The 26,590-nt window shown below is 29.3% G+C and overlaps 1 protein-coding gene across 3 annotated transcripts in view; it reads right to left on the bottom strand.

Annotated features, from left to right (window-relative positions):
• Nucleotides 1-26,590, bottom strand: part of LOC107437872 (calcium-activated potassium channel slowpoke-like) — a 222,539-nt gene that overhangs the window by 67,418 nt on the left and 128,531 nt on the right. For 2 of the 3 annotated variants that reach the window (XM_071180105.2, XM_087160373.1), the window contains exons 7-9: nt 24,083-24,250; nt 9,673-9,764; nt 1,890-2,000 (exon numbers count right to left, since the gene is read on the bottom strand). In XM_071180105.2, the coding sequence (XP_071036206.2) occupies nt 1,890-2,000; nt 9,673-9,764; nt 24,083-24,250 (371 nt within the window). Of the gene's footprint in view, nt 1-1,889; nt 2,001-9,672; nt 9,765-13,491; nt 13,584-24,082; nt 24,251-26,590 lie in introns of all 3 variants that reach the window. The other variant, XM_071180104.2, reaches the window with a different exon arrangement.

The following is a 26,590-nucleotide window of genomic DNA, read 5'->3' on the forward strand; positions in this document are numbered from 1 at the left end:
AATCCTCCTTCTCGAAGGCCGATTATCCTCCCTCGTTCAAACTCCGTAAGTTGCTTGAATTTCTTATTCTTCCGTCGTGGAGGCATACTCAGGTCTCACTAAACGTTTGCCACTAACAAATAATCATAGACTATTTTCAACGTCCCGCTACAGCACTTTATTTATACGCTTTCAGCATCAATTCAGAGGGCGCTGCGCGCGCCACGCACGCGCGATGGCTCTGAAACTTTATTAATTTGCATAATATCCTATAATTGACATTTGCTGCGAATTTCATTTGATTCTGATGATTCCTTCATGGTGTTGCATTTTCTACAAACAGCAGTTTACAATAAAATAAAATATGTTATACTGTCGCAAAAGTACCGATTGTGTTTTTTTCGCAGTCTGCTAAATAAAGTAGCAAAGAGAGTACTCCTTGTTTTTGTTAAAAAGTTCTGGAAATCTCCTTGAAATTAAGAACATTCTGGAAGTCTGGAATCCTCTCCTGAATTCCAAAATCTGTTTAAGATGAGAACAGTTTTTAACTCTCTAGCTGCATGTATGCAGCTAGAGAGTTCGCCCTAGATTACTCATTTCAGAGTAAAAGGTTGTTATCACTATTTAAAATGCTCATTTGTCCTTGATCAGAGACTCGAGAACTAAAATACTCGAACTAAAATATACTTTCCTGCTAATTGACCACTTGGGCACTTTGAGGCACATACAATTTTAAGAGAATATGATGTTGCAAAGTTGAAATCACCCAGACAAGTTCTTATCGTAAAAGAAAAGATTTTATTGAAGCAAAATCCTACATGGATATCCGGCGATTATATTGGCAATTGCAAATGATGCGGTTTACCACATCTTCACGCTGTTTATACGACCTTGTATTGACATGTATTGAATGTGAAGTAATTTTTTTCATGTTTTAAGTGTTTTTACAAATGCGGCTTGCAACAAGTGGACTGTTCGTGAAGACAGGGTTCAAAGTAGAACACTGAAGTCAAGCATCGGCAAGCGGCTGGTAAACCACTTTGAACAGCCTGTGTTGAGACCAAAGGTGCACGGTATCAGTTCTCGTTAAGTTGTTCAACAGTGAAGTGCTCAACTTCGTTGGTGGCCGATGGGCTACTAAAGCAATTTCGATCCCCTTCGCAGAGGATCAGTAGTAGTAATAGTAGTAGCTCATTTACGTCGCACTGGAGCTGCACAATGGGCTATTGGCGACGGTCTGGGAAACATCCTTCAGGATGATCCGAAGACATGCCATCACAATTTTGATCCTCTGCAGAGGGGATGGCACCCCCGCTTCGGTAGCCCGACGACCTGCACTTCACGGTAGAACAGTTTAACGAGGACCAATACCGCACACCCTCGGTCCCTACGCAGACTGATCCAAGTGGTCACCCACCCGCACACTGACAGCCAGCAGCTAGTGATGCTTGACTTTGGTGATCTGCTGGGAACCGTGTCTTAACGATCAGTCCACTGCGGGACTCGCAGAGGATCAAAATTGTGTTGAAATGTCATTAGATTATCCTCAAAGATGTTTCCCTGACCGTCACTGATAGACAACTTTAATGCTACATAAATAAAGTACCTACCTACCTTCAAATGCAGCTTTTAGACAAGAATAACACTTTTATTTTTTCTAAACAGTAACTCCTTGTATTGCATTCAGTAAAGTCCTGTATTGCATTCATGTAACTAAGAGAAAAGCTCCAACATAAATGCATGCAACTGTTCTATGAAGAAGACCTGTATTGCATTCATTCTCTTTTGTTCAATTTCAGTTTTTTTTTCAATTCAAGTATAATTCTCTAATTTTTTATTGCTATAATATAATTCAAGTAAATTTTAAAGTTCTGATGATATTATAAGAAAACTGTTTAAAAAATATTTACCTATGAAGGAAGACGACTTCAACGTCTACATCTTCTCTGTCCTCGTGAAGAAAGTCTTTCAAGAAGTAGGACACGGAGTCATAGTTGATGTGCCCGCACACCACAATGTGTCTAAAATTACATGACATATCAACTTTAAAACACTTCCTCAGAAATTTAAGGCGTTGTATTTTGGTTAGATTGTAGAGCTTAAAATGATAAAACGATTTTAACAACGACCCACAACAATTTATTATTTCTATTTAATGCCACAAATTTTTCTTTATGTTCATTTTTTTGGCAATGGTAATTTTTAAATGCTAATTTGACGCGTTTCACGTCTACTTCAATTTTAAATAAGCTTTAGAATGGTATGTTGTTCTTTGTGAGTATATTGAATTTTTACCTGTATACTTTGTTCATTTTTAGTACATAAATTGTTTTAGTTTTAATGTATTGAATCTATTTTTTTTTTATATTTTATGCATTTTTCTAAATGGGACTTAGGGACACGAATAACGGTCTTTTGTTTTATTAAGCAGTTATTCACAGAAAATCTTCTTCATGAATGCAAATTGGGTGTCTCAAGCAGATTTTCTGAATTCCATTCATTTTTCGTTTATATTTCCTTTATTTTTTAATTATTCTTTATTATTTTCTTATTTTATTATTCTTTCGCACTTTAAAGTACAATTCTCTAATTTTTTCAAGAATATGAACTGATTTTAATTTTAACTTTTCATTTTAATGTTAATGTTCTTTTAATGTTAAGCTGATTTCTTAAATTGAAATCTAAATACTGTTTAACATTGAAGTTCTATGATGTAAGTCTACACTGTCAGTTGATAGGATTTATTAACTTGTAAATTACTTGTTATAAACACAGCATAACTGACCAATGATAAAATATATTTCCCTTTTCCGTATAAAGTGCAATTTAAATTCATGAAGTAATTATATTTTAAAAGGCTGTTTTGTAAAACATAATTGTCAATAGGTCTAAACTATTATAGATTTAATGATAAGCCGTCGAACTAACCAACGGCAAAAATACTCATGTTAGAAGGAATCAACTGCGAAATGCTGATCAGATTTAAGACAAACATAGTTTTGTGTTATGGATATGTTTCAGTAATACTGACAAATTGCATAGCAGATATTTGAGTAATGTTTAAGTTAATAATTCGAATATATTTTGCTTCCTAACAGAAAAACTAACTAAATGAGTTTTCACATAATAAAACCAAGTTGATTTCTTAATAAAATAGATGGTTTTTAATAATTAGAAGTTACAATAACGAAGCAATAAGTATGAGATATTGTGCTTTTGCATTAAACAAATCCAGCTTAAAAGCATTCTCTAACCCGACAAAAAATATTCCGTGATAAGCTTGCTTCAGAATAAAATTTTCGATTAAAGTTGTTAGATTAAAAGAATTTCCTACATAAAAGTTGGTCTCGTTTTCCTGGTTTTGCTCACTCTGCTGTATTAATATATTTAAAATTCACAATATTGACACAATACAAGAAAGTGCCTTTATTTTCAAACATATCCATGAGAATGAAAAAAAAGATAAGGTCCTCTAGTGGTTAATTTGTTTTTATCTTAATTAATTAATTACTTTTAAAATTTTTCTTTTTATTTAAAATTTGTAAAATTTTTTGTGTTAAAAATTTTTAAGTTAATAATAGATATTTTATATTAAACATTATTTCATTAACTATTTGCTTTCTGAGTTCTTATCATGTGATATATATAATAAACAAGGGAGTCTTGTCGTAAAATAAACTTATTTTAGGCTTTGTCAAAATGGTTTGGGACACTTAATAAAATCTCCCATAAAAATGCTTGCGGGACTTCACCGTTCAACTTTTCTTTTACTTTGCTTTTTTTTAATGGAATATTTTCGTAAAAATCTTTAACAGGAAAAGTATGATAATATTTTTTTTTTTACTGCCAAACCCATTTTTGCATTCAACAAATTTTATTTTCAGGAAGTTTTTAAACTGCTATTACTTAAGAGTGTTTGGAAGATAAAAAATAAAATAATAATAAAGTTGCCTTCATCGATAAAGACATCTCCACCACGACGAGCTTTTCTTTTTATGAAAAGAGTTTAAATATGATAGAGAGTACCCCTGAGGCAGAAAAAAAAACTTTAATACAGGCATGTTGAAAAAGATGGGGGGAGGGGGCGTTAGGTCGTTTGGAAAGACAGGGGAAATAATTGCACTGTCAAGATGGAAATTTTTTCGACTACAAATTAAATTATATTTTAGCTTTTGCATAGTTTTTTTCTTAAATCTCTAAGCTGTTGAATGTGATTCATTACTAAGGACTTTGAATTTTTTTTAAAAAAAATAATTACATCAACTTTTATGAATGAAAAGTTAAATAAATATATTTTTGAGAAAATGCTTAAATTTCTTTCTTAAAGTTTTCAATATTTGCCAGTGAACTGAAAACTGAAACCGAATTTAAAAAAAAAATTAGTTTTGAGTAATTTTAATTGCATAGTTTTAAAAAAAATATTTTCTAAGCGTAGTAAAACTGCCAATTATAGAAAGTCGTATCAGAGACAGTTACTTGTTACATTTATTTTTTCATGGTATATATAATTCAAAAAGTAAATTTTTTAAAGAAGTTTTCCTTTTACTAATATTTCCGAGTTATTTCAATATTGTTTAAAAACGAAATTAAAATGGTTTCGTGTAAAGGTTTTTTGGAAGTTCCTATCATATTTTTAAATATGTTTTAAGTATGATGCTTGAAATGAATCAATTTATAAATTTATTTGAAATAATGACAGCATTGTCGTTAATGCAACCAAACATAATTGGTAGTAAAACACTTTTTTACAACAAACTAAAGCTACACAACAAAGTTACTATTTATATGCATTGTTAGTGAAATATCATTTCATAACAATTCATTGGGGATTTTTTATGGATACAGCAATTCATAACTTTTATTGACATTAATATTTTTAATAAATATTTGCTTATTTTGAACTATAATATAGATTCCCAAAAAAATAAAAATTGAATTTTTTGAAGGTTTTATTGCATATTATTTTCTATCTGATAAAAAGTAAAATATTACGCTTAAATCATGTTTTGTTTTTATTGCAAGTTCGTAAATTGTGTTTTGTGAAAAAAAAGTTATTAAGATTCAGTTAAAAGTATTGATACCATGAAACAAACAAACATGCTATGGAAACTATTTTTGATTTAATATTATTTATTTTTCATAATTTAAACCAAAGTGTATTGAATAAATATATTAATTTTCTCATTTTATGTTAATTTATTAATGCATTCGTTTTTTATATCCTAAGTCTTTAATTAAAGGCAAAATATGTTTCACATTAAAAGTGGCTATTAAAACTCGATTTTAATTAATTTATAATTTACTTTTATGTGATCCACAAAGGTATATTCATTCATAAAAAATGGGATATCCAATAGGTATTTAACAGGTATATTTTTTTTCAAATATTTGGCAATACTTTTTTATGTTTTGAATTTTTATACTTAGCATTTTCATAGAATCAATAAGAAAAACATATAGTTTCATAATGTTTATTTTAAATGAAGACTTGTCATTAAAGCATGGAAAATATTTTTATTAATTTTTTAATAAATGTAAATATAGTTAGACTTAAATAACTTGATTTAAAATTCATCGAAATTAAGATAGTATCTTTGATAAAAATTGAAATTGAATATCTATTGGACATATTTAGATAAATAAATTTTATCATTATCTAAAAAACAGCTTTATAAAATATTATAACTATTAAAAACGTATACTACAGCCGATAAATTTCAAACAATGTTCAAAATGTTTTAAGTTATCAATTATTACCATGCAAAATAAGTTATTTTATATTTCACTGTCTGATTATTTTCAAAATGACAAAATTCGTTACAGGGATGCACAATATAAATAATGGGCGATAAAAACAAAAATCTCAGTGGTAGGAAAATACAAATATTGTAACTAATATTTTGTTACAAAATAATTTTGTGTGTATGGTTTTAAGAAAAGCTTTCTGGATGTATGGAATTACTGCAATAATTTATAATTTTTACATTTAATAAAATAAACATAAATATAAAATATTTTTAGCACAATGCACACATTTCACAAATACCACATTGGTTAAAAGCTCGACATTAAAGATTCTTCTTATTGATTGTAAGAAATTACAGGGTGTTCTAAAAGCGTCTGGATGCTTAAAGAAATCAAATGATATGATGAAAGCAATGCTCAAACGAAATGATGAAAGCAGACAGAATTGTACGATTTGCTGCTTTCTGCTTTGTTAACCAAGTATTTATTCTCCTAATTTCAAATGTATTTTGTAAAGTTCGTCTACAGATGAGATTGCTCTACAACACCGAGAAAAAAAGCATAAAAATTTACCAGAATATAGTTTCTGGTTCTATGGGAACAACAAAATGCTCTGTAATTTTTACCAAAACGCTTTGATAATGATTTTGGTAGAATTAACAATAAAATATGATTGCTTAATATATGATAAATTTTAAAAATTTTATTTTTTCATGATGCCTTAAAGTATGGCATAAAAACCATTTATTTGGTTAAATTTACTTTCAGCTTTGTACTTTTTACTAAATGTGTGGTAATAAGAACTATACTGTAGAAAAACAGAATTTCCGGTAAACCGTTACCATATAAACAGAAAAATTATTAAATGAATGTTTTAACAGTATATTTTAGTTTTATTACCAGAATTATGGTTACAGTACTATAAATTTGCCAGAATTTTGATCTACATTGAAGAAGGACTATAAAACAATATTTTCAATGTATTAAATATTTGAATAATTTTGTTTCCAAAATACATCACGTTGCTGTCGGAAATGGAGGTTATGAAATTTTTTTGGTAGACTTTTTAGCTGGCAGGCTCATCAGTTGTCGAACTTTGTGAATAAATTTGATACTTGAGGAGAATATGAATTTGTTATCCCAAGCAGAATGCTGTAAAACATAGATTTCTATCTTCATTGGTTTTTCCGTGATTGGTTTCGCAAATCATTGGGCATTTTCTAAAGTACATAGTAGTAGCTAAGCGCGCAATTATTATTCAAATTTATTAATGTCGATGCTTTTATACAATGAGTGGAGCAGTATTAAAAAATGAGTAAAAACATTATAATTCTACTCTCTAATACGCACAACAATTGCAGCTAGAATGAATTAAGCATATCCAAAGCCATCAAAGATACACAATAAAGCAGCAGAATGAAAAACTATGCAGTAGCATGTGCAGGCGCAAATTGCAAGCGCTTTCTAAGCTTTTTATAGCAAATTGTTCCATTTGCTCACTTTAAAACACACAAAGCAACATTTAGAGTTTTAATAATTTAAACTATTTTTACACTTTTCATGAAGCAAAAAATATCAGACAAAAATAATAGCGGATTAATTCTAACATTTTAAAGAAATTTGTAAAAAAAAATAAATAAGAATAATGCGTTTAGAAAATTAATATTGATATCTACAACATCAACTAGAGCAGAGTAAAAACTAATTACTTAAGTTTTGAAAAAGTAATAAAAAAGAGACAATAAAGTAAGGAATACGTTTGGGTTGTAAGGAAATAGGAACTGAGTAAAGGGGACTTTTTTTTATTTTAAGCTATTTTCCTAGGCTTCTGTAAAGGTTGGAGTTGTTAGAATTGGTTAGAGAAGGAGTCTATAAAGCCTGCTTTTTCTATCATAACTTGTTTCTATCTATCTATCTATAAAAAGACTAAATGTTGGTCTAGACAGACCTCTTATAAATCATCACAAGAATATTAACAGCAAAGTATTGATAATCGCTTACCCTGCATTAGATATTAAAGTTAATATTATTATGAACAATGCCTTATAAATAATATTATTATAAATAATATTATTACAAATGTGTAATTACAATAATTCATGATACTATACAGTAAGAGTTCAGATATAAAAATTTAAATTTGATTAATAAATTGCTTTCATGAATTATGGAAAAAAAATCTAATGTTTTTATTTTTTGACAAAAAACATTTCTTTGCTTATGAGAAAGATTTTGCATACTATATGTTTCATGAAAACCATGACGCTAATCTTATTTTCTATTTCTCAGCCATTCTGTTGATCATTAGGGAAATTTTTGCGCATGTGCTATAAAGTCTAAATAGTGTTAGCGGAAAACCGTATCAGTGTGCTAAATCTCTCTCATTTCGTTAAGAATTTGCCTAGCATTACGATTTTTGTAACTCTAACACTATTTAAGAATTACAGCGCAAGCGTGAACACTACCCTGCAAATAGTAGAATTACTAAAGGGTATAAATTAAAGATAGCGTTACAGTTAACGTATGAAAAACTCTATGCAAAATCTCTCGATTATTGTATTCAATATATGCAATTATTGAAAATATAGTTTTTGTAAATAATAGTTGACAATATAAATCTTGCTCTGTTTTCCTTTGTCAAAATTATTTTCACGCTTCCTACATTAAATACAATCAAATTATATTTCAGAAAAACTAGTTTATGTTGTAGAGTATTATTACTATGTATTTTGATACATTTAAGTAGCTGCTTGATTAGTTTGTATTGAACAAAAATGCGTTTGAGCTGCCATAGTAGTAAAAAGCAAGTAATAAAAGTTGACAGAAATATTGAAGAAATATACTATAATCTCGTAATTATAGTTAGAATTATAATTTTTCAGCTGAATGTCATAACTATTCAGTGCGGTAAATTTACCAAAACTTTTATTCTCCGTGCATAATCTAACATGAACAAAAATATCAATTCAACATCTTATGCGAATTGCAGCAAATTAAAATTGTTTTATTGTTCAAGGTAGCGTATGATAACATCGTTGAACTAATTTAAAAAAAGTTGGCTCACAGCCATTTTGTACATTTCTGTTATAAGCTTATGGAAGGTTTTCGATTCGTCATTTGAAGCTACATTAAAAATATAAGCTTACAATAAAAGCTAACACTAAAAAGTCTATATTTTGTAATATTAGTTCTGGAATGGGTTTCAATGTTAGACCAAGATTCATTTCTGTCTAGGCATGTAGTAGATTTGTAATGTCTAGTCAATATTGGCGAGTCCATATTTTACAATATTAGTCCTAGAATGGGTTTTAATATTAGGCGAACATTAATTTCTACCTAGGACTCTAATAAGTTTATAATGTTGAGCTTCGATTAAGGGGTTTATATTTCAAAATATTGGTTTTTCAAGAATTGCTTTCAATATTGAGCCTAGATCTATTTCTATTGAACCTAGATCTGCTTCTTTATAGCTTGCTTACAATGCAGGACCCACATTGGGGTGTCTATGGTTTCTACCTGTTCTAGATGGAAATGAATGTTGGTTCAATATCGTAACCATTCGTCCTCTGCAATAAAATTTAGACATTCCAATATTAGTCTTTCGTTGCGTGTTCTGGTAGGACCTTTGCTAGAGTCGCCAAAGTAACATTTTTGCTCGTGTGCTTAATTTTTTGGTTCAACGTTTTACTGTTTTGAACTTTTTTCTTATTTTTTATTTTTATATTTTAAAATTATTTTTATATTTTTTAAAATTATTCTACATCTTTTAAAATTATTTTTATATTTCTTAAGCTTTATTTTTTTAAATTTTTGGCAGTGTTGAATAGAGCCCGAATTAAACAAGTCAATTGATGTGATGATTCATAAGAAAAATCTGCATTTTAATTTCAGATGTTGGGATTTGAGACTGCATGTAAGATAAAAGGGAGGATTAATAATAGATGTTACCTCTTGCCTCTTTCCTTTCTGAGGACTCCTCCATATTTGGACGGGTGACCTATCAGCTCTGTAATTTCAGGTATCCAGCTGGCGAACACTGCCTATGCGCCCCACAGTCACCGGACAGAAATACCGAATATGAGCAACACAAAAAAATAAGGAAAGTACAAAATGTCGTGGTCAAAGGTTTTATGCTTTCTTTTTAAGAAATTATTGCGAATTTAAGATTTTATTGAAAAATAAAAGGAAAGTATTTTTCAAGAGCTCAGTGATTTAAATAGTAAACAAATAAAGAAGGTTTAACTTAGTTATTTTATAAATATTTTGGTTATTTATAAACTTTGGAAGGTTATTTATAAATCAAGTGGAAACAATGAGAAATGTTTATGAATAATGACTCGTAAACAAAAATATTATTATTTTGGTGCTGTGATAAAGCATCTTTTTCAGAATCGGTTGTTGATGAATCTTGTCTCCCTACCCTATTGGTCTGTTATAATTTTTTGTTTTGTTGTGAATTGTTTGTAATTTCTACGGCGACTCTTTGCTTCGATTTCGAAGAAAATTCTTCTTTCGAGACCGAAGCGATTGTATGACTGTTTATAAAATATTATTAGTGCTTTTTTTCAAGCTGTTATCACTTATTATGTGTGTCAAGTAGTTATAAAGATGCAAATAGTTGTTATTAAAAACAAAGATTAAAAATAGCATTTCAAACCATTAGTGTTTGCTGTCCCTTTCTAAGGTAGATTCTTAAAATGCATTCTGAAGAACGAGAAGTTTATTTTTGACATAAATTAGTTTAATTTTTTTCTAAGAATTAGCGAATGAAATTGAAGATATATTTTTTCATGAAATCTAGGAAAATTTCAGACTTTAATAGTGTTTTGTAAATTTATAACAATCAAAATTTTATGAATTTTTCGACATTTTTTACTGAAAAAAGGTTTTACGCAAAATTGTCTAGGTAATTTTGCATTTTATATTATGGAATTTTATATTAATATACAAAAATTCATTCATAAATTTGAAGTTAGGACTTTACTTGCTTAAAATAATATTAGGATTGTTTTAGTAATTGATTATCTTCTAAAGCATTCAGATTTAGTGTGAGTGCATAATATTTTAAAGTAGCTTTATAAATTAAAGCAGCTGATCTGACCACCCAACCGGAACATCTGTCTTCTGCCCTTCTAGAACCCAAGATTAACAAAATTGGGATGGGCACAGTAGGCCATGGCTCTCCATGGGCTATAGAGCCACAGAGTTTAGTTTTTTTGAAAAATTTTTTATAATGTGTTTTAAAATACGTATTGAAATACTTTTTTTTAACAAACACATAGTTCTTACATAAACTTACACATAAAAATTTCCAACAATTATTTTTAGTGTTAAAAAAATTTTGCTAGTTTTCTTGTCTTTTGGATTTAGTCTTAGCTTCCGATTCTGTAAAATGCCCAATTCTGCAATTTAGTGCAGATATTACAGTCTAACCGGGTCACATATATCTCGCAGACTCTATAGACTAAATAAGCTCTATAGACTAAGTAAGCCTGAATTTTATACGAACGCACTAACTGTTTTGTCTTTGCTTTGTGATACTTTGTGATACCTGACTGTTTTGTCTAATTAGGAGAATATTGTTACACTTACTTTATTTGCTATATTTAAGGCGTAATTTGTCTTTTTATCGGAAAATAGAAAAAATAGTATTGAGAGTGTCAAAAAACAAAAATAGTTTTCTAGAATCTAATGAATATTTTGAGGCATTTGTGTGAGGTTACAAAATCCTTGACACTTTTAAATCCTTTACAAATCTTACAACTTATGTTCAACATGTACTAAAATAATCTGAATGCCATGATATGATATGTAATGATTCAAAGTAATGCATGCATTTGACAATTTTGTTATATTTTATCTCTCATTGTTTTTTTCTAAATCATAATCACAAGTATATTTCAGCAAGTGACAAAATTTATCTTTGACTATACAAAGCTGTTATACTTGAATACAAGTTGAGTATACAAAATTCAAGATGTCTTCGATAGAGCAAATTTTTAAGTAGCCAAAAATATTAAACAAGGCAAGAATGAAATTTCATAGCTATAGAATATTATTAAAACAATAACAGGAAAATGGGTATTTCGTGTGACTTATACCTTTATGAAATCTTTAAAAACTATGTTTTACTATTTAAAACACTTCATAGTTTTAAAAAGAATTGTTGTATTGTATTTGAAAAATACTTCCTTTCAGTTTTTAAAAAATACTTTTGCTTACAGTTCGAAAGAAAAAAGATAAAATTATGCCAATATTTAAGTTAGAGCATAAACCTTTGCCACTCTCTTAGAAAGAAACAAAAAGTGTTTTAAAATAACCATATCCCCAGCGGAAATATGAAGATTGTTTATGTGTGAGGAAAGAAAGCAAAAGCCAATAACAACATGGCAAAGCGGTAAGGGTTTAGCTTTGAGCAGAACTTGAAAATCCATCTATCGAAAACACAAAGTCTGCTAATTACTGTTTTAATCAATATCATTACGTTTCTTAATAGAAGAGACCCGCGTTTCTTTAATATTTACTTTTTCTCTCAAAATGTAGGTTTTTGCAGATTAAGAAAATTTTTTGTTTTTTAAACTTTATTAATGATGTCATTTTAATATCAACGATGTTTTGAGAAAGTGCAAGAAATTTTTGCCCGATATCACTACGATATTTTAAGCATTAGATAAATTAATTTCTTTTCAAATTTTTACGTAACGTACGTAACGCTGTAGTTTTATTTTTTACTTATTATTGCTTACTATACAGGTCATTTTATTTTTAAAGTTGTATTAGAATTTGGATATTTTGTTTCAAAACATCTCGAAATTGTCTTAGTATATCTGAGCGAGAATGCTTAGCGCCTAATTATTCTACAATATCCGTAAAGCGGAGAAAGATTTCGCGGAGTATACTTGGTGGAGTAAATGAAAACAATAACTGGAGGAGATATAGCTTTGGACTGTACAAAATGTAATCCGGTATTATTAAATATGCAACACGGTATAATTAAATACATAAAAACAAATAGAATGAATTGGATGGCCCACGTGATTCGAATGTGTGGTGACAATGCAATGAAAAATATATTGCTTTTTGGACCCACTGGAACAAGAAAGCGGAAAAGACCACAGTATACATGGGCTGACTCGGTGGAGATTGATTTTATTGTAATTAATTTTTTTTTTCTAAACGTCGTTCAACAGCCAACCCAATTTTTGTGTTTACGACCGCTAATGATCAACTTCGTAGCCTTGTAATTTTGAACTCTATCCAGAAGACAAGGAAACTTCTGGATGAGCACCACCAGAGGTATGATATGTTATCGGAAGATGGAGGACTTTGAGTCCTGACAGATTTAACGCCCATCAGTCACCATTTACTACACGGGGAGTCTTCGACCGGCAGAGATCGAAGCCACAACCCCTTGGACATGGGCCCATTTGCCTACCAATCAGGCTATCCTGGCCCCTTACATTATTTGCCGAAACCTGAAAAGAATTGGAGATCAAAGATAAATCGGAAGATGTTATGGAGAAATCTTCAGAGGAAGACATTGGCCCACATTGGGCTGTCTGGCCAACTATGATGATGAAGATCCGCAAAGCAATGTCTGTAAATCTTTAAATATTTAATGGAGGAATGGAATGATCCGGAAGCTTACTTTGAGTTTTTCGATAGATGTATTTTAAACAAGAAGAAGCAGAAACACCAATTAAGCATGCAAGAAGCATTCATGCAATGGACTATTGAGGTACGTGGTTTGTGTTATGACAGCAGTACCTTTTGCCGTGTTCTTGACGGAACTCTCCGCCATACTTTGGCCTAGTTCCTACTAAATCTATGATCTCAGGGATACAGCTCGCAAAGACGGCCTAAGGCACAAATAAACACACTTTTTACATTGGTTTTGTCCGAAAGTCATTTTTAAAAGAACATTCTTATGATATGCTTATTGTCCACAGTATCGCTTATTACGCAATAATTACATTACATTACATTATATTACAGTATTTATCTGCGTAAGATTCGTAAGCCGAGTGCATTGAAATGATAGGATAGCGAACCAGGAAATTTTTTTCATCGAAATTTAAAATGCATTCCAATAAGAAAAATCGGTTCGTTGAAACCATGCCATCAACCAGAAAACCGGTTCCATGTAGTCATACTATCATGCAAGTTTACTGCATTCGTTATAAGGTGTTTAACCGAACCAAATTTCCAATTGAATCATAGCATCGTTTAATAAAGGTCCAAAATTTATTATATCTCTTTATAATATAGCTCATAGAAGGACCACATTATTAAGATCTAATGGAGCTGTAAGGATATTATGGTTCAAATTGTTTATAAAATTTGTAACAGAGCATAACGAGTTTGTTTTCTTTTAGCAAATAGCAACTTAGTTACGGAATATAAATTCGTTATGGAATATAAAACTAAATGAATAATTAAGCAAAATGTTCAAATCTAAATTGTTAGAAGCTGTTGTGCTTTAACATTCACTCAAGCATTTCGTAATTCAAATGCAAGTACTAAGTTCAACCGTATTATCTTACTCCTTAAACTTCATTACACAATAGCATGATTTATTTTGAAAAAAAAAACATGGTTCAATTTAATACATTATTGAGGTTGTAGCAAATTTGCTCCAGAACATGGTTCAAGGTAACGATAGTATGATTCAGATATTTCTGAAAAGTGTATAGCTAATAACATCATTTTCTATACTTCACATACTATACAGCAATTTCTTCTTTTCATTCATAAGCTGTATGAAAAATATACAATGAAATTATATTGCTCTAACAAGATGTTTTCAAATAAAATTTCAAAGGTGTTATGTGATTAGTTTCTTTTAAAAAACAGCAAATTTGAAAAAAGATTTCTTTGAAGTGAATAGAGGACTTGTGCAGATAGTAACTCTGACACATCAAAAGAAACAAAACAATAGAAAAGGCTCCAAAGAAGCATAACCAACTTATATACGAGCGAATTTATAGCATTTCAAATTTCATCACGTCGGGAGTCCGTTAACTGGTAAATAAGCATCAATTAAACAATTTAAAACAGTACTTTTTTCATAAGAATGTTCTTTTAAAAGTTTCTTAATTTTTAAATAATAATAAGAAATTACACTGATTTTTTCTAACATCTGATGCTTAACTTCTCCGTAAAAGGAATGTTATCATATATTATGATGCACAAAAATATTGTAAAATTTTATATTATTTTATTCATTACGGCTTTCATCCCAGTTTCTTTTCATGCTGTTCCGGTAATCATTTTCAGAAACACGTCAGAAAATTTATTTGTAATATTTGATATAATATTGTATTTCATATTGCAGAATTGCTGCCATAAACGATTAAATTATTTGAGATATTCAGAAAGAATACTGTCAGTTTGATATAACTTTATCAAAATATATGCTTTGATTTAAATTTTTAATTATTTTATTTGCAATTTTTAAGTGACATTTCAGCATTAAGTGAAGACATATTATATGTGCAAACTGGATTTTTGTTATGTTTATTCAATTTGTATTATTAAATACGAATAAGTATATTGTATTATTATATACGAATATAATAGAATAATGTATCATTTTTGTAGAGTGATTCAAATGTATCATTTCTGTAATTAAAGCCCTTTTTATGTATCTGAATTAAAGAAATACTTAAAAATATTTACTACTCTTATTTTAATTATATTTTTTTCTAAAATTATTTTAATTTTACAGTGTACTATTATTTTAAATTACTGTTCTTCCTTAATTCCTAAAAAACATTCATTTACATTATTCTAATATTTTAAAGAAAAAATAACGCATTTATGAAAAAATCAGTTTTATAAGAAACAAGATACGAATTAACAATAATATATATATATATATATTTGTTTAATTTCTCATACTGTTTAAAAAAATGTACTGATATTGACTGTTTATTCCAGACAAAACCAAGTGATTGTTTTCTTCACATACAACAAAATTACACAATCTTAACAAAAACACTACATTTACAATGTTAAATGAAACTATAGATTTTCTAAAATAATTTTCTAATCAGTACAAAATGTCTAGTAGAATCTACAAAGGTTTTAGGTGTCTAATAAAATCTATGTTAGGGCAGTATATTGGGTCTACAGCCACGTGTTAATATTTAAAATCCTACTGAAATATTATTCTCACAATATAATGAAATCAAAACATTATATATTTTTTTCTGTGTAAAAAACTATTAGCCTAAAGAGAAATATTATGAAAATTTAGAAACCGGTATAAAGAAGTACCGGTATAAAGTAATCAAACACATATATAATAAATATACAGCACATTTAGTATTTTTCGTTAATTATGCTCTAATTAAAAAATAAAACTTTCTGGAAAGTTTCTCGAGTAGAACATATAATGGGGAAATATTGTTACATAGAGTGTTCAATAGAAACCACCCTTAAAATGTATATTTGAAATTCTTTTCAAAAATTTAAAAAAGGGCGATTTTAAAGGAACACTCAAAATATGAAAAATTATCGAGAAAAAAAACATCGAAGATATAATGATTTAATTTCTGTTGTTATTTGATTAAATTAGAAGATGTATTTAGCGTTGAAAGGCTTTTTGAAGTATAACACCTCATTAATTTTATTAGCTGATTTACAAACTTTTCTAAATAAATTCTCCATATATTTCTCCCTCAATTAATGTTACTTTTCGTGCGCTTATCAATAGACAAAAAAATTGTCATCATTTTTATCTAAACTTGTTTTTAAGGAAGGAATTATAAATAACCATTCTAATACAGAGTTGATAGCTTATGATTTTTAATCTTCCAGCTTCTTTTTAAGTAATTCAACAATTTTTTAAATAATTTTAGAAGTCAGTGAATCAAAGATGGTTTCAAATCTATCTTCAACATGAAATGAGGTGAAAAATTAACATGATCAAAAGGGAATATCTACCCTCATTAAATATGTTTTTTATTTGAAAAAAAATTAATAAAACAGAAACCAGCTAAGAACATTAAAATATTTCGTTTAAAATAGCTCCTACACTGTAAAAAATAACTCTAAATTCTAAAGAAGAAAAAGTTATTTCTTATGGAAAAAAAAATTATTTATCGAAAAAAATATTTTTTTTCCTGTTTTTAACAGTTACCAGAGCACTGTAAAAAATCCCCCTTCTTTTTACAAACTTTCTCTGTATATTTAACAGTTTAAAGCTGTCAAAATCGTTTGGACAAAATCGTTTTTTCTCTGTTTTTCCTTTTAACAACAAGTAAGGCTCGTAATATAAAAACAGTTTAAGATATTTCTTCATGTAGATATACTAGAGCTGTGTTGGCCTAGAGGTCAGAGCTCTAGCGTTCTACTGAGATGGTGTCCTAGGTTCGAATTCCAGCCTCGACCGATTGTATGAATGCTGCTTTCGGCTAACACTGACCACAATGATGACTATTTTTCGGATTGTTTTGGTTAAATAAGAGAGTTTTATTGTTAAAATAACGGAGTTTGTTAGTACTTGATTGCTTAAACTTATCAGTATTTATCAATACGCAACTGTCAGGCAGTACCTATCTGCTTAAAAAACAGGTGCGCGTTTTTAAATAACAGTATTTTTCTATGAAATAGCACCAGTACACCAGATGGCAGTTTCCTGTAAATTTAACAAATTTTTTTACAGTGTACTGTAAACTCACAAAAAAGCATTCCTGGTAAGCTTTTAAGACTGGTTTAATTTTAAAAAGATTTTTTTTTTATTTTAATTGTTTTTTAAACAAAAATCGGCCTTTTTTGAGAAATCACATCGATTTTTGTCGGATAATTTTCTCTGATAAGTAAATAAACAAATCTTACCGTTTAGTAAAAGTGTGCATTTACTAACAAAGTTGAAGTAATATGCATGGGATACTATAATTTTGACTATCTTTGAGTTTAAAACAAAGACGTGAATAATATTTTATATTAAATGTGTGACATGTATTTATTCTTCAAATTTGTTTACATAAATTGCTTTCGAATTCATAATTTTTTTCACACATTATGCACTTCTTATACTTATAAATTTCCCCAGATTATGGTCAGTGACCCCAAAAAGTGTACTTATCACTGACCACAAAGCAAACCTATAAAGCGAACATGACATAAAAATATATTAATTGTTCATTGTACCATAATTTTCTCCCCATGCCCATAATCCTTTTCTCGTAAGATATACGGCCACTGATCGTAAATTTACAATATGTTCATAAAAAGTTTCGGACTTTGATATTGTTTGAGAATTAGGCAAGTTGTCCTTCAAATCAAGACAAGCTTTGGAGCGAAGTCAAAATAGCTTGCCATCTGTCAAGGAGTAAGATAATTGAGTGATCGTTGTCCGGTTGTTTGATCCATGGTTGTCAATGTAAGTAAAGTGGGAAAAATATTTGGTAACGGCTGGGATCGAATCAGGAAACTTTGTCTCCGTAGCTTGATGTTGTTGCCACCATGAAAAATGGTGTAGGTTTTTCAAATTGAGTTTAGAAACTTTGTACAATAAAGTTTGCTGAAGTTCATTACAATTGCATGCACACGGTTTTTTTCTTCAAAAAAAGGAAGCCGACTGCATAAATTAACGGTCAAATCTCTTTGCTAAAATTTGTAAAAATTACGGGCATTGGAATTATTTTCTAATACGGAATCTGGCCTTATGAATTAACGATCAACTCTCTCCATTTTTACGAAAATTTCTTAGAATGCGTCACATGTTTGATTTTTATGGTTAAGCATTTAAAATATGTAGTAAAACATTTTATGCTCAGTTTGTCCTTATAAATTATTAGAGTTATTTTGATCAAAATGAAGAGATAACGAATTTGGTTTCACGATCTACATCACTTTCACTTTTTAATTACTCATAATACTAAATGTTATCGCAAAATCGCAGCGATATCTCACAATAACTATGATTATTATCTGGTTAAAGCAACCAGTTTGGGTAGTTTATGTAAAGTCAGTCATGCGAAAAAATCAATAAAATGATTTAAAAAATGGAAAACAGTAATTTCCCATCCCTAACCACAAGCAAAACTTGGTGCATATTAGAAATGAAACGGGCTCAGACCGAGATCAAAGTCCGAGACCGGGCTCGTTTTGCTGAAAAAAGTTTTCGGGTTTGGGTGGACGGAAATTCATGATAAAATTTTTATAAACTTTTTTACTGCTTTGAAACAAACGTTTGGTTTAGTTATTGAGTTCATTGATGAGTTAATTGTCAAACGACTTTTATTAAGCTTATAATTTTGATTTTCTTTTTTAATTTTTGTTTAAGTCATCTTGGAGTTTCTCGGGGTGGGTTCAGTTCTTCTCTTTGCCTTTTCTTTCGCTGGTTAGCGTTATAGAAAATGTTTTAAGTCACTAATTTCCTTGTTTACACATCAAAGCCGCTCATCAGTGAGATCGCGAAATTCGACCCTAATCCGGCATATGCATTGTGTTCTAAGTTATCCTATCTATTTCGGGATCGGGTGGGCTCTGATTAAAATTCCTCGGGCCTCCAAAAAAGAGCTCGAGCTCATTTCTATTTTATATGCTCTGTTTATTTTCAAAAAGGAAAGGGAAATAGGCTAATCATAGCAATATTCATGAGCAAACGAGAACACAAGTATATTATGATCAGCTAACAAGTGCGGCATCAGCCTTTTTTAGGGGTGTGATAAGTATACTAGCCACAGATTTAATTAATTTTGAAATGTCAAATGGAAACTATTTTTCCACCTATGATTTATGTAGCCATCTGAGGGTATTTTCAGAAAATAAAAAAAAAATATCGATGAAGAGCTTTGCTTACAGAAATGTGAGTAACTGTTAGAATCAGAGATAGATCAAGAAGAAAAAAAAAGATAGCACTATAGAACTATTTTATTAGACAGATTAATAGAAAAAAAACCCTAATCTTAAAGCTCAAAATATGTTATTATTGAAAAGTTAAAATAAAATGCAAGTTTCAATGCTCTATGAATTAAAAAAAAAACTCAATTACAAAAAAATTTCGATACAAATGAATGGTATGAATTAAGACATAAAATTGAATCATCAATTAGAAAGGGGAAGTTAAAAAATATAAAATTTGCCGTATTTTAAACTTTTTTTTTTTAAAAAAAAAATCTCTTTTTTTTAAATTTATATTTCTTATACTGGTGTAAGTTAAGAGAATTTGCAGACTTGGTCGATTATCTCTAGAACTTCTGGACCGATTTTAATCAAATTTGATATGTGGATACATTGATACAATACAAAACAAAGAACCATTCAACAATTGTAATACACACGCATTATCGTGCGTAACACTTGTTGGAGTCTGAAGGTATGAAACAGTGGTTGTAGATTGAACAAAGAAAAACATTTCTTATTTATGAATGCTGAAAAATGTTTATGTCATGCAATGTTATTCGTGGTCATTTTCCTGCACCTCAATGTGAGCGATGATGCTTCTACCCTATATAAAGTCACTTTTCTCTATTAATATTATGTTAAAATAATTTTGGATTGATTATACTAGGAAATTCATTCGGTACATTACCTAAAACTAATTTCATTTCAAAGATCACTATTTGGTGAAAAGGTGGGTAGAGAATTTTCAAACTTTTACTTACAGCAAAAAATTTACCGTAAACTTGTTCTTTTGGGCTTTTAATCAAATTTAAAAATTTTCTTTTTATAATTGCAAATAAACTGGAGGAACAAATGATGAAATGAATGAACCACAGAGAAAATAGCTCCACAGTGTTGGCTTCTTTTCTTAAACCAACACTAATCTTTACAGTAACCTGCATTTCTGTACGCAAAACTCTTCATCAATATTTTTTTATTTTTTTAAAAATATGAACAGATGGCTACACAAAATCATAGGTGACAAAATAATTTCCCTTAGACATTTAAAAACTAATGAAGTTGGTAGTAAGTATGCTTACCACGGCCTTAAATGAAGGTAGCATTTATACTCATTATATACTTGTGTTTCACTTAATTGTTATTGAGAAGAACTGGAGTTCGATCCCCAGTAGCGGCTTGCGAAGCCCACCTAGCTTCATATCGATGGGTACCGGCCTGCCTGAGAAGCAAAGGCGGTCTGCGTGCAGTGCAGGCCATATTACCACAATCATGCCGTTGGTCACGAAATTGCAGAGCCTCGACCTCCATGGCTCTCCTGGCCCGCAACTGACTGTTGTGGGAATGCTTTGCTATTTATATACTTGTGTTTTTATTTATTTCTGTATATTTAACTATGCTTAGTCAATTTCCATCTCGTTTTTAAAAATAATCGGCACGCATGCATCAAGTTTTATCCATTAAGTTTTTTTTTTTTTTTTAAAAATTCGATATCAATGTATTTTGATTTTGAAAAAAAAATACTTTCGCTTAAAACCGTTTTCGGGTTTTAACACATCTTTGATTCACGTGCTACCCAGTGTCCTCGTATACTAAAACCTTTAAAAATGCATTTTGCAAAAAATTGAAAATAGTAAGCTAAAGAAAAAAATTTCACGCAATGATTGATATCGTATTATTTTTTTAATCAATTTTCAATAAACTGTGTTTTATTCAATTTAAAAAAAAAATATAGGAGCTTTCAAAGATTTTTCTAAAATGTGTATTCAAAAATTAAATATTAAAATTTGAAACTGAGAATTCCATTTAAATGTTCTTTGATTCATCTGCAATATTATAAGAAATAATACATGCTTTAGTATGTTACAAATAGTAATCAATTTAGTAAACATGACAATAAATTTTCATGCTCTCATTACATATATAGCACAGTTTATAGAAACAAAATATTAGAAGCTCCATGCTTATGAATAGGTTTATATATACTAAAACATATTTCGAAAGCAAAACATTCTAAGTTTCCTGAGGCTATTTATGTAACAAAATTGTTTGTTTAGAACAAAATACAATCTTAAATATTTATATAAATGTATGTATTATAAAAAAATATGATAATAAATGTATTTAAAAACCGTCCTACCAATGTAAATTTTCTTCTTAGAAATATAAATAATAATTGTTTGATTAATAAATCTATTTCCTAACTTAGGAATAACCAATGTGAATGAAATGAATCATCACAAGAATCAGAAGTGGAAAAATATGATTGACAATTTAAATACTTCATAAAAAACTAGCATGTTTCAAGCTCTCAGAAATAAGCACCCATTCTCAAGATTCATGAGACATGAATGAAAAAAACTAAAGAGATTTGAAAAAAAAAATTCAAATATAGAATTTAAAATAATGGTGGCAAAAAAACGTAGTAGCTGAGGGGTAAATCAGGACAGGATACTCTTATTACCGCAGAAAGGGGTGGGTGAGTGGCACTCTTCCTTAACCAGGGAATCGGCATTCATATGAATGGAACAAGAATCCAGAGGATCAAGATAAACTGACGTGACAGAAGTGGAAAGACTTTCGGCGCTATCGAAATTGAATTTATGCCTAAAGTACTAACAATGCACAGCAATGCATTATTTATCGAAATTTTGATGAGGATTGTACTTGCATTTACCTATTTAAAATTGTTTTGTTTACCACAATCATGTCTGGTGGGTCTAGGGAATGGGCGCCTATTTCTGAGAGCTTGAAATATGTCAGTTTTTTGCACCTTCATAATTTATGAAATAAGTGAAATATTTGCATTATTAAGTAAACCAATGTTAATGTTTGCTGAAAAGTTATGGTATTATTAACACTAGAAAGACGGAGCCTTTTTTGGCTCCTCTTCTTTTTTGTTGGATAGTATTTCAAGAAATAATTTATTGTAAGTACTGAGTATTTCTGACTTTTCATGATTTAATTCAATTTTAATGCTTATTTGATCATTTATGTGTAAGCCTCATAGGAACATATACATAATACCTTAAATCTGGAATGACGAGAGGGCCATAGTTGCCCCTTAGGTATTTTGGTAGATAATCGTAAAGTACCTCATGCTCAGGTACTGAGCATGAGGTACTCTTTGGTAGGTAAAAAGTGCGATAGTTTCATTGAAAAGCAAAGAAATGATCATCACCATATTAAATATACGATTATATTTAATTTGCGAACGCTAATTTTCTTCTCTGAAATTTAGGGAAAATATCAGTTAACAAATGCTTGTTTCAAAAGTGCTTTCATAAATTTTTTTAAAATTTAACATGAGTACTGGAATATATCTCACACAGCACAATGAGTTGATAGATTTTTAGAATATTTTTATCTATTTCAATCACGACTTCAATATGTATACCGATATTCATGCTTTTTTAAGGTACAAGATCAGGAATGTTTAGTAGAGTTTATGTATTATTTTGTTATGTATGTTATGTAACATTTCATATCTTGCTAAAAACTCATACTCTCAAAAACTTTTCAAGGACCTAAAATCTTTAATATGTAACATTTTGACAGAACATAAGACATTTCTGGAATGAAATAGCAAACAACAACATAAATAAAGCAGAAGTTAAAGTGCAAAAATGGACATACTATAGTTTCAGTGTTATAATCCCTCCGTGTCTAAATGCCGAATGATGGTAGACAAGTAAAGAGAGAAACACGCGCAGATGCAAGAGACAAATAAATGGAAACTAAATTTTAAGTATGAGTTTTCTTCTGCTAAAATCATTCAACAGTGCTCTTCATCAACCAAACTTTATTTCAGAGAATCATTCTATATTAAGAAAAATTTTGATAATTTAGTGAACGATATTTCTAATGTCTCACCTTTTTTCAATATTTCCCAGTTTATTTTTAATTTAATCTGTTATATTCTTGGGTTCACAACCGAATCCCCTTCGAATTTTCTGGATCAAACTTGTTCTTCCGCTCGTGTTGGTTAAATCGCTTTACACGTGCTTTTCTCTTTATTTCTCTACAATTATTAGGAATTGTTTTCCCGCTTAGACATCGAGGAAAGTTTTTGTTTATGAAACTGAAACTATAGTACGTCCGTTTATGCACTTTCATTTGTGCTTTATTCAGTTTGATATTTGCTTTAGTCTACATAGCACAAAATATACCCTATTTTCTACTGGATTACTAGAATGTTTTCTCTTCTATACTTTTTTGTATTCCTGACTCCATTATATTATTTCGATGTGGTGCGATAAACGTAATAAAATATAAAACAAAATTTATAACATTTAAAACAAAAGAGCATTATTAAGCGTCAGCGATTTTTTCGTATAATTTAGTTTACTCTTTTGATCACTGAAACTGTTTGTGGTGTGTGAGATAGTTATGCTGTGTGTGCATTCTTATTCATATTTAATACTTAAAATAAACATTGATTTGACTAACAGAGAAAATATGAATTTTGCAATGAATTATTGAGTAATAATTGGAAGATTCTCACCAGTCCAACTAGAATAAATAATACTATAAATCCTCTTCCTAAACTAGTTTCGCAATATATATCACCATATCCTACTGTTGACATCGTTACTATCAAGAAATATACACACTCCCAATAAGTTAGTTCATGAGGATTAGAAAACTCCAAAGGATCACCAGAATTTTCTAACTGAAAAACAAGAGATAACATCTCATTAAAATAGTGTCAATTTAATAACATCACGGTAACCAAAGAAACGCTATACAATAAAGATATACTTTTACACAGCATTATAAATAATGCTTTTTTTAAAAATAGTTTCGGTGGAATACAAACAAAAAAATGGTGTAGAAAAAATTGGTTAATAAAGCATTATTTCATGGACTTTCTCGGAAAAGGAGGTTTTCACTGAGTTCTTGCATAAATGCAATTTTTGTCAAAAAAACGTGAATTGTTTTTTTTTTTCAATTTTGAGTTAATATTTTCAAAAAATTACTAATTAAGATTGATAGAGAAAGGATTAAAAATATACCTTAAAATATTTTGTGTTGCTCAGCTTCATATTTCGAATCAATTCAAAGCAAAGCGAATTTGTAACTTCGATAAATGGTCATTAATTCTGATTCGCACTAGAACAATATTCAAATGTTTTTCTTCGATTTTAAATTCTACGTCCATTTGCACAAAATTTATTTTAATTAAATTTCTCTGCAGTATTCCTACACTGTTAGAATTTTAATCTTAAAATTACTGTAAAATTATCACCAAATTAAGTTTACGGTGAAGAACATATTTTACTTTTACGGTTTTAAAGCCGTTAACATCTAGTATGGTTAAAAAACCATGTATACAAAACTATACGTTTTCTTTTAATAATTTACAACTAGAAGGGTTTCAAAAGATAAATTTAACTGGACATTGGAGCTTGGCTTAGAAGGAAATGTGTTGATGGGAGCGGAGGAAATATTGCGCTGTCAACGCTGAGATTTGAAATCCGATTCTGCAGGTCATGAAATTGTTAGATTACCCCTCTCAGCTATAACGTGTGTCCAGCCGTAAGAAACTAAGTGGCTTCATTAGGTGTGTTCAGTTGGGGTGATAAAATTCCGGTTGTTTAACCATGTTAGATGAAAGCAGTTAAACGGTTTTTCACCGAATTAACAGTTTAAATACCTTTTTGTTTATGGTTATTAGACAGCTTTGTTTTAATATAGTAACATAATAATTAAAAAACTTGTCATTTAGCCATTTTTTCCAAAAACTTTTTAAAAGTGTATTATCTACACTCAATTTGCCATATTTAACTATTTTTTTCCGAGAAATTTCTAACACTATACAGTATATTGATGAAATATTCGGCATTCCAACATTAGTTCAGCAAAATTTAAAAAAATTCGATTTTCTGAAGCTAATTCAAATTTTTCTAATTAAAGAATATTTTAATTCATGTAAGCAGCACCCACATTGATATAATTATCATTTCTTTGCTCCAATTTTTATTATTTAGTCTTATTTTCAATGCAAAATAAAAGGATTAAAGTCGGTTTTTAATTGAAACTAAAACAGTGTTTAAAACCTAGAGTAATAGCATGCCAAATATTTATGATGTATATTATGATCATATTTTAAAAAATACAAATTTTGAACTTACATGTTGTTTAAAGCATTTATTTGTGGCATGAAAGGATTCATGTTTATTAACCTATTTTTATGCAGCATTTATGATTCGATTTTTTTCAAAATATACATATTTGAAAAACAAAATTCCCGTAAACAATTTGATGTGAAGTCTTTGTTTAAGATGTTGCATCAAAATACTTAAGATGAAATAAATGTTGTTTGAAAAAATAGCTATGAATACATGAAAAGTGAATAAATTCATCGTTTATTATTTTCATTTAAGTAAATGTAAAAATGTTAAAAAATACGAAATTTCGTAATTTTCCAGTATTTTATTATAATTTGAGAAAAGGAAAAAAATATTTCCGGAAACCAAAAAAAGTTGGATTTAGAAGAATGCCGAGGAAATAGGGCGTTATTCTCGCTCTTAATAAAAAATGAAATAAAAAAAAACTGCATTTTAGCTAATGAATTTTACATTCTAATTTAAGAAGATTCTAAGTTTTGCTTCTTTTTTAGCTCGAAATTAATACCAGTAAGAGTTATAATGAGTTAAATTTGTTAATTACGGAAGGAAATCCAGTTTAATTTGACTTTCTGACAAAACATATCATTTCAATCAATAAAAAAGCGTTTTAATGAAAATGCAGATGTACATTTGTAACAATGAATGCATCCATTTGAAATGAATATTCTTTATTAAAGATGTAAAGTATTACAATTCGCTCTTTATAATGAGAAGGATTTTCTTAAAGGCGATCATTATTTCATCGAAATGTTGAACCTTTAAGAAATTTTTTGACTAAAATGAGTTCAAAGCAGCCTTAAGAAAGTTACTCGCCATGTTCTATTGTCAATACAACTTTTATAGAATCTTGTGAAAAGTCAAACATTTCATATTTACGACTT

This window comes from Parasteatoda tepidariorum, chromosome 1 (assembly GCF_982258835.1).
Source record: "Parasteatoda tepidariorum strain Cologne lab strain chromosome 1, Ptep-v5.0, whole genome shotgun sequence".
Lineage (NCBI taxonomy): Eukaryota > Metazoa > Arthropoda > Arachnida > Araneae > Theridiidae > Parasteatoda > Parasteatoda tepidariorum.